This window comes from Lampris incognitus, chromosome 2 (assembly GCF_029633865.1).
Source record: "Lampris incognitus isolate fLamInc1 chromosome 2, fLamInc1.hap2, whole genome shotgun sequence".
NCBI lineage: Eukaryota > Metazoa > Chordata > Actinopteri > Lampriformes > Lampridae > Lampris > Lampris incognitus.
This window is the reverse complement of record NC_079212.1, coordinates 137,720,930-137,735,837: the sequence shown is the minus strand read 5'-3', so window position 1 is coordinate 137,735,837 and position 14,908 is coordinate 137,720,930. Positions and strand designations below refer to the sequence as shown.

The window sequence follows — 14,908 nt, the reverse complement described above, 5'->3', positions numbered from 1 at the left end:
GTGGCATCCAGAAAATGCTCACTACATGGGTCAAGTGCTGATATAGCTTTGATCAGTTTGCCGTTCCTCGCACTGAACCTTCTATTTCTTCTATTACAGTATCGACACTGCTGAAAAACAACCTCCTCAGTTCATTATCTTGGCCCTCTTTATCATCAGTTTCTCTCTGTCCGACTCCTGCCACAGCCGCGATGCCCTTCAGATTTTTGTTCTGCATCCTTCTCCATTTTTTGGCCTTTCAGCATTGTGCGCGTGGCACTGATCCAGAATGGTGGTGAACTCGCTCTCACAGCGAAGTTTTGCAAACACATTCTGCTGCACTTTGAATGAGTCCAAGACCAGGAGAAGATCAGTGTTCTCCGCTTGTAAGAGTTTGTTGGGAGGATCAAGCAACAAAAGGATTTTTTGCAGCATTCGTGCAATGAACCCAAAGCTGTGGTCAGTAATGGCCTTAATTAATCCCGTTGCCTCAATGCGCAAATCAGCTCCGTATTTGTACCTGCTGTCAAACTCAGTCAGTAAGGAACAAATTTACTCGTAGGATTGGAGTACAGCAGTTACTGTGGCCAAATGTCCTGTCCAACGCTGTTCTAGAAGTCGCTTCAGTTTTTCACCTTTGAGGTGAACTGCTACAGTGGGTTTCTTAAGAAACTTGTGGTGTGCCACACACCACCAGAAAATGTTCAATTTCTTTTTCATTTGACATAGCATAGGTAACTATAAATGCAGCTGGTGGTTGTAACAGTGGACGTATGGTATCTCTCTGTCCAATTTGTCCTGCAGTGCTTTCCTGATATCACCGACGCACCGTCATAGACTTGGCTAAGTATCTTAGATGGACCGAGTCCAACTCTGTAACTCAAGACAGGATTGTGTGTGCTAGCGTCTGTGCATCACTGGCTATGGTCAACAGCCGTTCCCTCACCTCATAATTATCTGTTAGAAATCGCAGAACAATGGAAATATTCTTAACCCCAGTTGGGTCCCTTGTGCCGTCCGCTTTAATAGTGTACCAGGACTCACCAATTTCATCAACAACTTTCTGTCAGTACATCACTCATTATGCGAATCAGCTCGCTTTGCATGGTGTGTGAAGTATATCGTGCATTTTCGGGTATCGTTAATATTTGTTGTAATTCTGTATCTTTCCTTAGAGTGTATTCAAATAAAGAGAGAAACGGGTTGTTTCTCTTGACTACACGAAACAAGCACACACAACACAGGATTTGTTTACTTGTATATTGATGAAAACTTCGGGAGCACAACACTGCACAGTCATCTCGGCAGGCATTAATGACACAATAGGATTGTATCCGGGCAAGGTTCTAGGTAGTGTAAACTACTAATAAGACTCTTTAGCCGAGTGGTTAGTGATGTCGCCTTGTGGTGCAGAGCACCCCGTATCGAATCCCGCACCGGGCAAGAAAATAACCGGTTACAGTAGTAATGGGTAAACAAATGTACTGCTACTGCCACATAGTGGACATACAGGTAAGTGGCTCTGGTTTTTTACACAAGTTACTACACAGGCCACAACTGTCCTTCTCTCGTGACTGAAACGCACCTTTGCTCCCCCGAAAAGCTAACTGGTTTGCCGCTAGAAATTCTATCATATCAATGATAGCAGAGAGATAATAACGATTTCTCGCTAACTGCCCTGTGTTGACAACTGTCGATACCTCTTTGCCAGTGTTGGCTGATCTCTCCCTCTTCCCATCTTGTCACGATATTCTCCACGTGTTCTTTTGATGCAGCATGTTTGTTCAGGCCTCTGCCTCTCTCGATCTCCTGCTTCCAGTGAGAGAACCCCATTTTGGTGAACACAGAGTCAACATCGAACCAAAATGCTGCGTCACTTTTGACGCTGTATTCCAGCCACTCCCTGCGCTTATACCACTGGTTTATGACCCTTAAGCAAACGAACTGGGAATTTGCTCAAGGTGGGCCGAGCCGGCATATCAACTCCCGAATCGGCCGGTACGAAGCTGCCAGTTGGAGAGCTGCTGTGAGGATTGTTTGAGGGAACGCTGCCGCTTTCCTCACTGTTAGCTGTGGCTAATGGTGGCTGTTGCTCCCCGCTCCGTGCCTCTGCTACTTCGGAAGCGGTGCCCTGTTGCTCCTCGCTACATGGACTAGCCTCAGCATCTCCAGGTGCGGTTCCCGCTCCTCCTCCTTCGCTTCCTTCATTTTGAGTTGGTAATTTGCTTTTGTCAATCTTCATATTGTAACGTGCCCCCCGAATTCGCTACAATATATCCATTTCGACTTTTGCTCAAGTCTGAGCATACTGTAACGTGCACAGATAAATGGACTCGCTAACCCTTGGCTAGCGACATAACCTTTAGTGGACTGGTTTACGTTGTCGCCCGTGGTGCTGGAGATCCGGATTCGCGTCCTGGCTGCGGCGGTTCCCGGGTTGCCCCCCCCCCCCGCATGACGCAACACGTGAAGGAAACGTGTTGCGTCATATATCATTTGGATTGGATAGATGCCTGTTTTATGTTAAAAAAAAATAAATCTTTCCTAAATTTAATTAAAAATGATAATTTGGTAAATAGCGCACCATGAAATAACGCAATAACGATTTTGAATTACTTAGAGGATTCAAACGTCTTGAAATAATTTGGGGGGGGGGGCTAAGCCTCACTACAGCGCCCCCTGGAGCCAAGCCTGCTAACGCTTCCTAACGGGAGCAGCCGAAAGTAGTAGTAGTAGTACATAGCATTAGCATTGTATAGCTAATGCTACACAGTACAACAGCATTAGCTCTACAATAGCTATTGTAGAGCTAATGCTATACAAGCCAACTACATCTCAGATGTATGTCGATTTGGAAAAAAGCGTCTGCTAAATGTAATTGTAACTTGTAGAAGAATAGCGTATTCTGTTGCCGTGTACTCACATTCCCAAAAGCCAGCAGGACAGAGTCAAAGTACAGCAGCACACCAAAGACCAGGAAAAACAAGCCGAATCCTGTCAAACCGACACCGATCTCTGGAAGACAGACAAGCGAAAACATGAGAATTGCGGTTGATTGATCATGTTTTCCAACAGAAGCGATCCCAAGTGATTTAGTGGTTCATTCACGTTTATCTCAAATTCAAACTTGTTGGCAGGGGCGATTCTAGAATCAGAGCTTTAGGGGTGCTGAGCACCCAGAGTGCTGGCCGGCCAGGCAAGATAGACTTGGGGGTGGGTGGATCAAACCATTTTCGAAGCATGGGGGGGTGCTGTATTTTTGTTGTTAAAATATTACGTTTAAACCATATACTGGATATGGGTTTGACATTTCTTCAGCTTATTAAACATGGACATACAGTAAAAAAATAAAAAATCTCTTCGATTTTAGGGGTGCTGGGGTTCAATTTAGGGGTGCTGCAGCACCCCCAAAAATGGGCTAGAAACGCCTATGGTTGTTGGTGGGAATTATTGTCAGTATAACAGAGCAGTTAGGTCATTTGGCATAGGACATATTACATTAACACTTCAAGTTACACACAGGCCACTCGTTACAGAGAAATAGCCAAGTAATATACGAGTAAAATAGATTTACTTGAACTACGATGAGTGGTAACAGATGAGTAAAATAGGGCCTTTGCTTTCTTGCCAATATAATGTGCTGTTGAATATCCTCTGTAGTGAATGTAAGATATTATTATTTGGAAGGTCCTGTCACTTGTTTAACTTGACCTACTCACGGGTGTACGTGCAGTGCGTGTGACGTATACAGGAAGTTAGACGCTCATGTTATGAAGGTTGTATGTTGAACGAACGCCAGTAAAAGCTACACAGTTAAGAACCTACGAAGTCGGCTCATTCTTGAATTATTCTTATGTCAGTAAGATAAGGCGTCTACGGACATTACATCATCCACATCAAACTCTGTATGGGATGAATACACATCACTTTGTACAAACCACAAGTATTTTGAATCCTTTGTGTCACATGGATTAGTAGTAATTAGCCATTAAACTTGAATATAAGGTGAATATTGAATTTCCTGCTGAGTTAAATAACTGCAGTAAAGACAGCACCACATTCACTAGCCCCTATTTTACTCATATGTTACTTAGTAATTACCACTCATCATAGTTCAGTTACAACTATTGTAATCACAAGTTACCCAGTTATTTCTGTGAGTGGCCTGTAATTAAAGGGTTACCCAATGTTTTTTTTATCATGTATTATTGTAAAACAAAAAAAAAACATCCATTGTTGAAAACAGGTTGAGGACATAGTAAACTGACCCCAACCTTGCCTCTGTATTCAACTCTTCAAATTTGGCACCCGAGCAGTACTTTCCCAGAATAACTAGGGTCAAAGTTTCCATTGCCATGTGTTTTTAAATAATGTCATACCTCAATGTCAGTCAGAGGATCAAAATGTTTTTTTTTTGGTGCAGTCCTCATTCAGCACAATGTTTAGTTGGCGTATTATTCATACGAAGGTGTAACGAGGGGCATATCACTTACTCTGAAACTCTGTGATCACCACCATGTTATCCTCAACTCTTCCCTCAATTCACTTCCTTCTTTCTCACACTCTTGCTCTCCAACTCCCACTTAGTTTCCACTCCCGTAGTTCTGCCCGATTTTCCCCATTGGGAATGGCAGAAGTAAGCTGACATTTCCTTCCTCCTTTTTCAGAGTGACCTTTGAGACATATCAATTTCTCAGAGGTAAACATTAACTAAATACTGTGTGCATTGAATCTGCAGATAAATGGATGTCACCACCAGTAGATACAGTAGATTTTTCCAGACGAAGGTCATGTCTGATATGACTAATGATTTCTTTCCGGTCCAAGGGACATGTATCCAAGAGAACACATTTGGAAGTGGTGTAAATTGTATGCCATCTTGCAAAAACTTTCTCAGGTGAATGTGCTTTATGGTATGATTAGCCACAGACAGTCTTCTGACAAACAATGCAATCACATTGTCGTCTCATATGCATGCTTTTTTCAGCTTTACTTGGTCATCACTTCTCTTCTCTTGTCTGCCAGCCATGCATGAGAAGGCTAATTTCATTCATTTCATGGTTGGAAAGTCAGTGTGTGGCACAGCTAGGTCATTCTTCTCACCAGCTCCATTCCCTTCAAAGTGTTTCCTTCTGCACGGACAACCAATATCAAGAGGAACTGCAGTATCCATACTGCTAGTGTAGATATGGTCAGTATGTTCTCTACATTGAACAGAGATTTGTACCATCACTTACCTGAACTGATATACCTCCTCATTAACATATAAACCATGTGAATTTTGATAGGGAAGGTAAATATGGTGGCCACAGCCCTTTCGAGAAGGTGCTGACCACCCCAATAATCTCTGTCAAAGTGGCAATCTTCAAAGTAGTGGAAAACAGCCGAGACTCATGTGACGGCTGCCTTCCACTAATCCCATTTCATGCTGACCCTCCACAGCTGCATCCTGACTCGATCATTACATTAGTCATTTAGCCGACGCTTTTATCCAAAGTGACTTACAATAAGTGCATTTAACGCAGGAAATCAGGAGAACTACTAGTCATCAGAGGTCATAAGTGCATCTTCTCTCTAAACAAGCATCTAAGAGCAAAACCAGTGCTAAAGTAAAAGTGCAAGAAAGAGATTTTTTTTTTAATGAGTGAATACAGTAAGTGCTAAGAGCAAGTAACAGGGTAGCAGTTCTTAAAGAGGTGAGTTTTCAACCTGCACTGAAAGATGGGCAGCGACTCCGCTGTCCTGACATCAGTGGGGAGTTCTTTCCATCACTGTGGGGCCAGGACAGAAAAGAGCCGTGACCGGGTCGATCGGCAGCAAGGGCCTCTTGAGCGACGGGGCAACCAGGCGTCCCGAGGCAGCAGAGCGAAGTGGTCGGGCGGGGGTGTAAGGCTTGACCATGGCCTGGAGATAGGAAGGAGCTGTTCCTTTCACTGCCCTGTAGACTAGCACCAGAGTCTTAAACTGGATGCGAGCAGCTACTGGGAGCCAGTGTAGGGACATGAGAAGGGGAGTTGTGTGGGAGAACTTAGGGCGGTTGAACACCAGATGAGCTGCAGCTTTCTGAATAAGCTCCAGAGGTCTGATGGCCGACGCCAGTGATGCCGATCACCTAAAGGAAACTTGAAAGGCAAGGTCTGAGATGTGTTCATAAAATGCAGAAAATGTCAGGAAGATTTGTCAGGCAAGTCAGTAATCAGATTTAACTTTTCCTGTCTAGGAACGTTGAACACAGCATAATAAAAAAAGTTCAGCAACATGTTTCTAATTTGTAAACGACTAATACTGTTCTTTATAACCTCAGCCATTGCTGTCTGTTCTCAGTTGTGTCAAGAGCTGCGATGGCGTGGTCTATTCCCATTAATATTCATGAGCTGACCTTTGATTGATAAAGGAGTGACATAATTTGATAGTTCGATCTGATTCACTATATGTAAACGAGTGTTGGATGACATCACAGCCGAGACAGTAAAATGCATTTAAATTAATTGATGTTAGCAAATGTTAGTGTGTCAATTTCAGCTCATTTTTAAGGTACATACCAATACTGTACAAGCACTAACTTTGTCTCACCTAATCATAATTTCACGATTCTGAAAAATGATAGTAGAAGTTTAATTTTCCAAAATTAAAAGTAAAACCAAAACTACTGCAACTGGCTAAAAGAACAAATACAAGCAGATATTGTGATATTGTTTAAAATTCCCTATTATTGTGATTTTTTTCCCATATTGCCCAGAACCATGTGCACCGTGACATTAATGGAATTTGTTTAAGTAATTCTCATATCTGCTTTGGGTATTTCCCATAGCACCGAGTAGAAAGGAACGTGTCTTTGTCCTACGTCATCTCTAGTCTTCAAGGGACAATACTTTTCACCTTTGGTGTCTTTGTGGGTATCACAGTGCCACCAGACACAGGTCTACAAAGTCAAACAGACAGATGGTCTCCGACCTGTGTTTAAAAGGAATCCACTCAGTCCTTTTTCAGCTTTATTTGTTCAGATATACATACAGTTTGATTTAACCAAGTCTGTAAGAGATCCTCAAGAAACAGACTGATGAAGAAGAGCAGACATGAAGAACCAACCTAAGCGGTATCAGCATTTTTGGCAGTGACACTCAAAATTGATAATTTCATCAAAATAATAGCAGTAATATGATTACTTCAGACAGCTAAACTTGATTTTTAGCATATGAAATACTGTGTGGAGTTAAGAGGCATGTAAAGAAACATATTTGTATACATTCACTTTATTGCTGGAAAGTTTTCCTAAAACAAGCACAGAATTTTTTACTCTTATATCGTTTGCATAGTTCAAGCATTTTTTCCCCCATAGTAACAACTGTTAATATTGATAATAAGACATACTGTAATCTAAACTGGAAATATTATTTACATTAGCCAATGTGCTAAATGTTTCTTTAATTCCATAAATGCTACATTTATTATCAGATATTGGACGTTGCTTTTTGGCTATTTCGCATTTCTCAACACATCCGATGCCAATTGTTCCAAAAATATCTGTATTTTAGTCTTTCAATACAATGATCAAAAGCAGTAAATTAAAAAAAAATATATTATGTTAGCAATAACAACTTTTTTCAATTATTGAAAAATGTAAAACGTTGTGGTATAGAGTAAAAATTGAACCTGTCAGCTGAATCTTTGTATTTGTCATGGAGTACCCATGCGTCTAAAAAAATATGTACTGCCTCTTTTGGCCTTACTATTCCCTTTCTGAAAAAACAAACGAGCAAAAAAAAAACAAGCAAAAATAGAAATATACTCTTCAGACATGTGTTTTCTCTTGCTCGGTGAGAGCCGTTATCTGCTTTTTGCGTATACAAACTCCTTTTTGTTCATCTGCTACTTAACATACCAGCTCTGTATGGTGAGTGTGGATATCCTTATACACAGACAACACCTTCCACATCTTAACCTGGGCCACACTGACAATGAGATGTGGGAGGGGAAAACTGAAGACGGCGAAGAACAAGGACAGACTGGAACAGACGGGAGGGAAAGGAATAAGACTGCTCAGATGCCAGAGAGCTGAAATCTGACTTGGCAACCGGTCTCCCTTATCGGGAGGCTCGGTCTGTACACACGGGCCTCTGGCAGAATAAGGGGAGTGTGACACGTTGGGCTTTACCAGTACTCTGGGCTGTGGAACATCACTTGCGGGAAATCATTTATCAACATATACTTGCAAAAGGATGTAAATGCAGCCGCTGGCACCCGTAACATCAAATGTGCCAGACCGTTTAACTTTTGGTGCACCTCTTTATAATACAGAACCATGTTATGTGGGGGAAGACCCTTATGCATTCAACATAAACCAACCAAGATTTGCTTAGTATTTTAAGGAATAAATTAAGCTTAAATAAAATGTTTTTTTTTTTTTTTTTTACTCAACTGGCTTGAACTGAAATAAGGACCCTTAATTTGGGTTGGGAGGGGAGCAAGCAGAGCATTTGGGTTGAAGTTTTTTTTTTTTTTTTAAATCAACACAGTTGAACATCCTCCAAATTTAAGTCAGAAATAAAGTACTGATATGCAGATTGATTCCACACCTTTAGAAATTGACACTAACACCATGTCCACAAACATATATAAGGTTATATATAAGGTTCAAACTTATGGCACTGGATGATACGATGGTATGTCTGTATATGTACCATACCTTCATATAACTACTATGAAATAACTGCACCATGAGCTACTGGCCCGACCTGACAACAAACTAGACTTTTCAAGCTAGGATACTCACACTTCTAAGGTCACTTCTATTTTCATTTACACCTTTTCACATTCTATATACCATTTATAAATACATATTCAACACGCTTTACCTATACTGAATGCTTGGGCAAACACAGAAGTCATGATGTAAGGACTATTAAGTCCAGTAAATTTGATGGTATGCATGAAAAAGGTCCAGTTAAATCAAATTCAAGTACTGGGACAAGTGTTTCTTGGTGAGGTCAAAGGGCCCCCTCTAATTCAACATATGGGTCTTGGAAAAGCTGCATTTGTAGGATATGAGATGATCAGGAGTCGAGGGCTGGCATAAATTAGGCATCACAGTGCTTTCAATAGGAGATTCCTCTTTTTTTTGCGAGCAGTGAAAGAGTGTGCTTTTGTGTACTAAGCTTATTGTAATTCTAAGTATGAATCGTGTGCTGGTGTGGGCAAGTGAAACAACACTTTTCTTTATGTCAGTGGCATTTGGCCCTGACAGAATCACAGACCATCGGTGATTTAAAGTCGGACTGAAATCGGTAATCAGTTTTAACTTTTCACAAAATCTTGAACCCAGCGGAAAAAAATAAATCTCAAAATAAGATATTGTAAACGACTATTGGTTTATTTATACTTTTATCTATAACTGTTCTCAGTTGTCTCAAGCGCTGTTGGGGCATGGTCTAGTCCTCATTAATATTCAGGATAACCTTTGAGTGATAAGTACAAGCAAGCATTGGCAGTACAGGTGGGTGGGGTTTAATAATTTGTTAATGTGATCTGATTGGCTATATGTAAATAAGTGCATCTGATGACATCATGAGCATGAGAAAAAAAGATCGGCAGAGAGAGGCTAAACTAGGGGGAGCTCTTTCAAAAAGAGAAAAACTGAATTTATCTTTTATACCTTTTTTTTCCAGTAGAAAATGTATGATAATTTAAGTATCAAGCGATATTGGGAAATACCAGTGCTTTAATTTCGGTCCGACTTTAACAAAGTTTACAGCAATGATTTGAAGATGGAAGTCGACAGGGGCACTGAGGTGCTTTGAAAGACAGGACCACTCCTCGGGGTTTTTGAGTCAAGAAATACCTTTGGATCCCATATATGGTTTAAGAAAACAGCTTGTTATATATTTCTAAACCACTATGATATTCCTTTAGCCTCCTATCCGGACCTGGTTCCCTTATGTCATCCCTGCAGCTCTTTGTCCTCTACATTTTGACCACGTGCTTCACATACTAATTGCCTGCCCCCCCTCCCCCATTTAAGCGTTTTCTGTGACTTTTAGTCATAGCGTACACCATCTTTGTTGTCAGTCAGTAATCTCTACTTGGTGGGTAATGTCCTGAGCTCTTATACAGAAATATTATATCGCAACTCGAAGCTGGTAAGATCTCTGGAGACGTGCCACTGTGCACACAGCTAGGGCGACTGTCGTGTTAGCAATGTGAATTCAAAGACAGAAACCACTCATCTGTAGTTATCAGCTGAAGAAAAGTAGAAGTGTGGGTGGCATACTGTGATATTGGAGTTGGAAGAAATGAATTCTGACTCTGTCTGTTCATGTGGGTTTTCGACCTCCTCACATCACGGCCCTCCGGGGGGTCTTCTCTTCACATTGTCCCATGCTTGTGTTATTCCAGGCTGGGTATGAAATCAAACAGTTCTTTGGGGTCATCTTCCACGTTTAAATGTCCAATGAATCCTCAGAAAGACGCTCCATCAAACTTGACAGCAGCCAGGGCTTGAGCTGGAGTGAAAATGGCAGAGACAATGGGGCAGGGAGAGATTGAGAGACATGAAAGGGAGAGAAAAAAACAGATTTCACTTCATAGTTTGAGGTGGTCTCCTCTCTGCTATGTGTTTTTGTGTTTCTCTGAGAGATGTTTACAACCACAAGGGTGAAGATAGATGCTGACTCATGATTGCAGGGCGGTTGGTGGCAGATTTATTCTGCTGGCAGTAGATACTACCACAGTGTATGAGAGTTGTTATTGGAAGGAATCTGCTTTCTCACAATGCATTCAACAAACCACATGATAAGTGTAAATGTGATGTTTTTGCACAGGACCTAGTTGCACTGTGTGGATGTAATTCTGACCAAAATGAATTCCACATATCAATTAAGACTAAAACCTTCCCAAGAGAACTCCATCCAAATATGAGAATGAAATAGGATATACAACCCAAAGAATTCAAAAAGGCAGTTTCTCTTCATTGGTTTCTGCATTCAATTAGCTTTCCTGAATTTCTTGGAAGGAGCCATACACACAACTAATCTGAATGGCAGTTTACTTTTTATACTATTACTATTTATACTATTTACTAATTTTTTTCCCACAATAACAGAGGCAGGTAAAGGACCTGCCTATCTTTACCAAATTGGATACATCCAAAATCGAGTTGTCCTTAAAAAGAGTATGTCTACAGTTCAATTTAATATATCCCACCCCCTTCCCACTTTTTTTTTTCAAAGATTCAAAACAACAGTGAAGAGTAACGCTGGAATGGATGAAAAATGTGAGTGCAAAAAGCAAAAAACACACAAACTCTAATTCCACAGAAGAATGGTAGCATTTCTGAAGAAACTGGCATCGGGTCAAACGAAGATCCAGTACATCATTGGATGTACTGGAGCTGAAGATTTCAATCAACAAAAAGGCGCTGATTTGATCGATGCCTAGAATGTCAATAATTCAATTTAAATGATGCTTTTAACGATGCAGGTAAATGTCGATAATATGACCTGGATCCTTGGTAAGGCATGGATACCTGGTAACAGCTCACTGTGTTATAAATATTCTTTTTCAATCTTTTTTCCACTATGCTCTTGCCCTTTGGCAACAGATGGAAAATAGAAATGAAAACGGGAATGAAAAATTGCACAGACTCTCTTTATTGACATTAGATTATTACAGGCCACAATCCAGCCACTGAGGATGCACAAGCCAGTGAATTCTTAGTGCCGGTCCAAAGCCTGGATAAATGGGGAGGGTTGTGTCAGGAAGGGCATCCGGCATAAAACCTTTGCCAAATCAAGTATGTGGATCATAAATCAGATTTGCATACCAAATCGGTCAAGGCCCGGGTTACCAACGACCGCCACCGGTACTGTTGGCCAGCAGGGTGCCGGTGGAAACTATGCTATTGTTGGGCCAAGGATAAAGAGAGGGGGAAGGCATGTCCAGAGGCAGCAGGAGAGCAGGAAGGATGGGAGTGTGGAGCTGAGAGTTAGAACTTTGAATGTTGGCATTATGACAGATAAAGGGAGAGAGCTTACTGATATGATGGAGAGTAGGAAGGTAGACATACTGTGTATGCAAGAGACCAGGTGGAAGGGGAGTAAGGCCAGGAGCATCGGAGGTGGGTTCAAACTCTTCTATTATGGTATGCATGCGAGGAGAAATGGGGTAGGGGTAATTCTGAAGGAAGAGTAAGTCAAGAGTGTGTTGGAGGTGATGAGAGTGTCGGACAGAGTGATGAGTACGAAGTGGAAATGGAAGGTGTGATCATGAATGTTACCAGCGCATATGCCCCGCAAGTTGGGTGTGAGATTGAAGAGAAAGAAGAATTCTGGAGTGAGCTGGATGAAGTGGTGGAGAGTGTACCCAAGGAGGAGAGAGTGGTGATTGGGACAGACTTCGGTGGGCAAGTTGGTGAAGGGAACAGAGGTGATGGGTAGGTATGGTGTCAAGGAGAGGAATGTGGAAGGGCTGATGGTGATGGAAATGGCTATGGTGAATATGTATTTCAAGAAGAGGGAGGAACACGGTGACATAGAAGAGTGGAGGAAGGTGCATACAGGTGGATTATATCTTATGTAGCATCGGATGGTGGTCTGTAGGATGACGTTAGAGATCAAGAAGAGAAGAATGTTGTGTGGAGTTCAAGGATGTGTTAAGAGAGGCACTGGTTGGTAGTGAAGAGTTGCTGGATGGCTGGGCAACTACTACTGATATAGCGAGGGAGACAGCTAGGAAGGTACTTGGTGTGTCATCTGGAGAGAGGAAGGAAGACAAGGAAACTTGGCGGTGGAATGATGAAGTACAGCGACGTTGGCAAAGAAGAAGTAGGATCGTCAGAGAGATGAAGAAAGTAGTTGGGAGTACAAGGAGATGTGGCGTAGTGAAGCGAGAGGTGACAAAGGAAAGGGTGTATGGTGAGTTGTATGAGGTTGGACACTAAGGAAGGAGAAAAGGACTTGTACTGATTGGCAAGACAGAGGGACCGAGCTGGAAAGGATGTGCAGCAGGTTAGGGTGATGAGGGATAGAGATTGAAATGTGCTGACATGCGAGGAGAGTGTGCTGAGAAGGTGGAAGGAGTACTTTGAGGGGCTGTTGAATGAAGAAAATGAGAGACAGAAGGTTGGATAATTCGGGGATAGTGAATCGGGAAGTGTGATGGATTAGCAATGAGGGAGTGAGGACAGCTATGAAGAGTGGAAAGGCGGGTGGTCCAGATGACATACCTGTGGAGGAATGGAGATTTTTAGGAGACATGGCAGTGAGTTTTAAACTAGATTGTTCAACACAATATTGGAAAGTGAGAGGATGCCTGAGGAGTGGAGAAGAAGTATACTGGTAGGCTGATGTGCAGAGCTGTATTAACTACAGAGGTATAAAGTTGATCAGCCACAGCATGGCGATATGGGAAAGAGTAATAGAAGCTAGGTTAAGAGGAGAGCTGATGATTAGCGAGCAGCAGTATGGTTTCATGCTACAAAAGAACACTACAGATGCAATATTTGCTTTGAGAACGTTGATGAAGAAGTATAGAGAAGGAGTTACATTGTGTCTTTGTGGATTTAGAGAAAGCATATGACAGGGTGCTGAGAGAGGTGTAGTATTGTATGAGGAAGTCAGGAGTGGCAGACAAGTATGTAAGAGTGGTGCAGGATATGTATGAGGGCTGTGTGACAGTGGTGAGGTGTGTGGTAAGAATGATGGATGGGTTAAAGGTGGAGGTAGGATTACATCAAGGGTCGGCTCTGAGCCCTTTCTTGTTTGCAATGGTGATAGACAGGTAGATGGACGAGATCAGGCAGGAGTCTCCATGAACTATGATGTTCGTGGATGACATTGTGATCTGTAATGAGAGCAGGGAGCAGTTTGAGGAGAGCCTGGAGAGGTGGAGGTATATACTGGAGAGAAAAGGAATTGAAAGTCAGTAGGAGCAAGACGGAATACATATTGTGAACAAGAGGGAGGACAGCAGAAAGGTGAGGATGCAAGGAGTACAGATGATGAAGGTGTATAAGTTTGAATATTTGGGGTCTACTGTTCAAAGTAACAGGGAGTGTGGAAAAGAGGTGAAGAAGAGAGTGCAGGCAGGGTGGAGTGGGTGGGGTGATTTTCGATGGAAGGGTACCAGCAAGAGTTAAAGGAAAGGTTTACAAGGTGGTAGTGAGACCAGCTATGTTGTATGGTTTGGAGACGGTGGCACTGACGAGAAGACAGGAGGAGGAGCTGGAGGTGGCAGAGTTGAAGATGATAAGATTTTTGTTGGGAGTGACGAAGAAGGACAGGATTAGGAACGAGTATACTAGAGGGACAGCTCAGGTTGGACAGTTTGGAGACAAAACAAGAGAGGCAAGATTGAGATGGTTTCGACATGTGCAGAGGAGAGATGCTGGGTATATTGGAAGAAAGATGCTGAAGATGGAGCTGCCAGGCAAGAGGAAGGCCAAAGAGGTGGTTTGAGGATGTGGTGAGGGAGGACATTGAAGTGGCTGGCGTGACAGGGGAAGATGCAGAGGACAGGAAGAGATGGAAGTTGATGATCTACTGTGGCAATCCCTAACGGTAGCAGCCAGCCGAAAGTAGTAGTTGTAGTAGTAGATTATTACAGGCCATTTATCTGTCAATAAAATCTGTCATGAGAGTTTGTAACTGGTGTTTTAAAGCATCGAAAAACTTAAAAGTTGACTAATCTCTGCAGCAAAAATACTGTGTGCAAAACAGGAGTGTGGTGAACATGAAAAAGATTCACTTGGCTATAGTCATGAATTCATTCACAAATTATTACCTCCTGTCCCTTTCCCCTTGCCACGTGTAGGCTGACGAATCAAGGGGAAAACAGGACCTTATATGTAATTCTAAGCAGCTGTTGTTTACATTTATTTCACAACTGTGTACTTTTTAATGAAACCCAGTGACAGTTTGCAAGAGCAGCCAGGATG

The 14,908-nt window shown here is 42.1% G+C and overlaps 2 protein-coding genes across 2 annotated transcripts in view; both read right to left on the bottom strand.

The window, feature by feature from the left end:
* The window catches only part of golt1a (golgi transport 1A), a 39,190-nt gene extending 34,575 nt beyond the window's left edge, over positions 1–4,615 (bottom strand). Inside the window, exons 1-2 of the mRNA XM_056275056.1 lie at positions 4,473–4,615; positions 2,903–2,994 (exon numbers count right to left, since the gene is read on the bottom strand). Coding sequence (XP_056131031.1) covers positions 2,903–2,994; positions 4,473–4,497 — 117 coding nt within the window. The 5' untranslated portion in view covers positions 4,498–4,615. The remainder of the gene's footprint in view (positions 1–2,902; positions 2,995–4,472) is intronic.
* Positions 4,616–6,934: 2,319 nt separating this feature from the next.
* Positions 6,935–14,908, bottom strand: part of plekha6 (pleckstrin homology domain containing, family A member 6) — a 93,513-nt gene continuing 85,539 nt past the window's right edge. The window contains exon 25 of the mRNA XM_056273327.1: positions 6,935–10,478. The gene's annotated coding sequence lies outside the window, so the exon portion shown is untranslated. The remainder of the gene's footprint in view (positions 10,479–14,908) is intronic.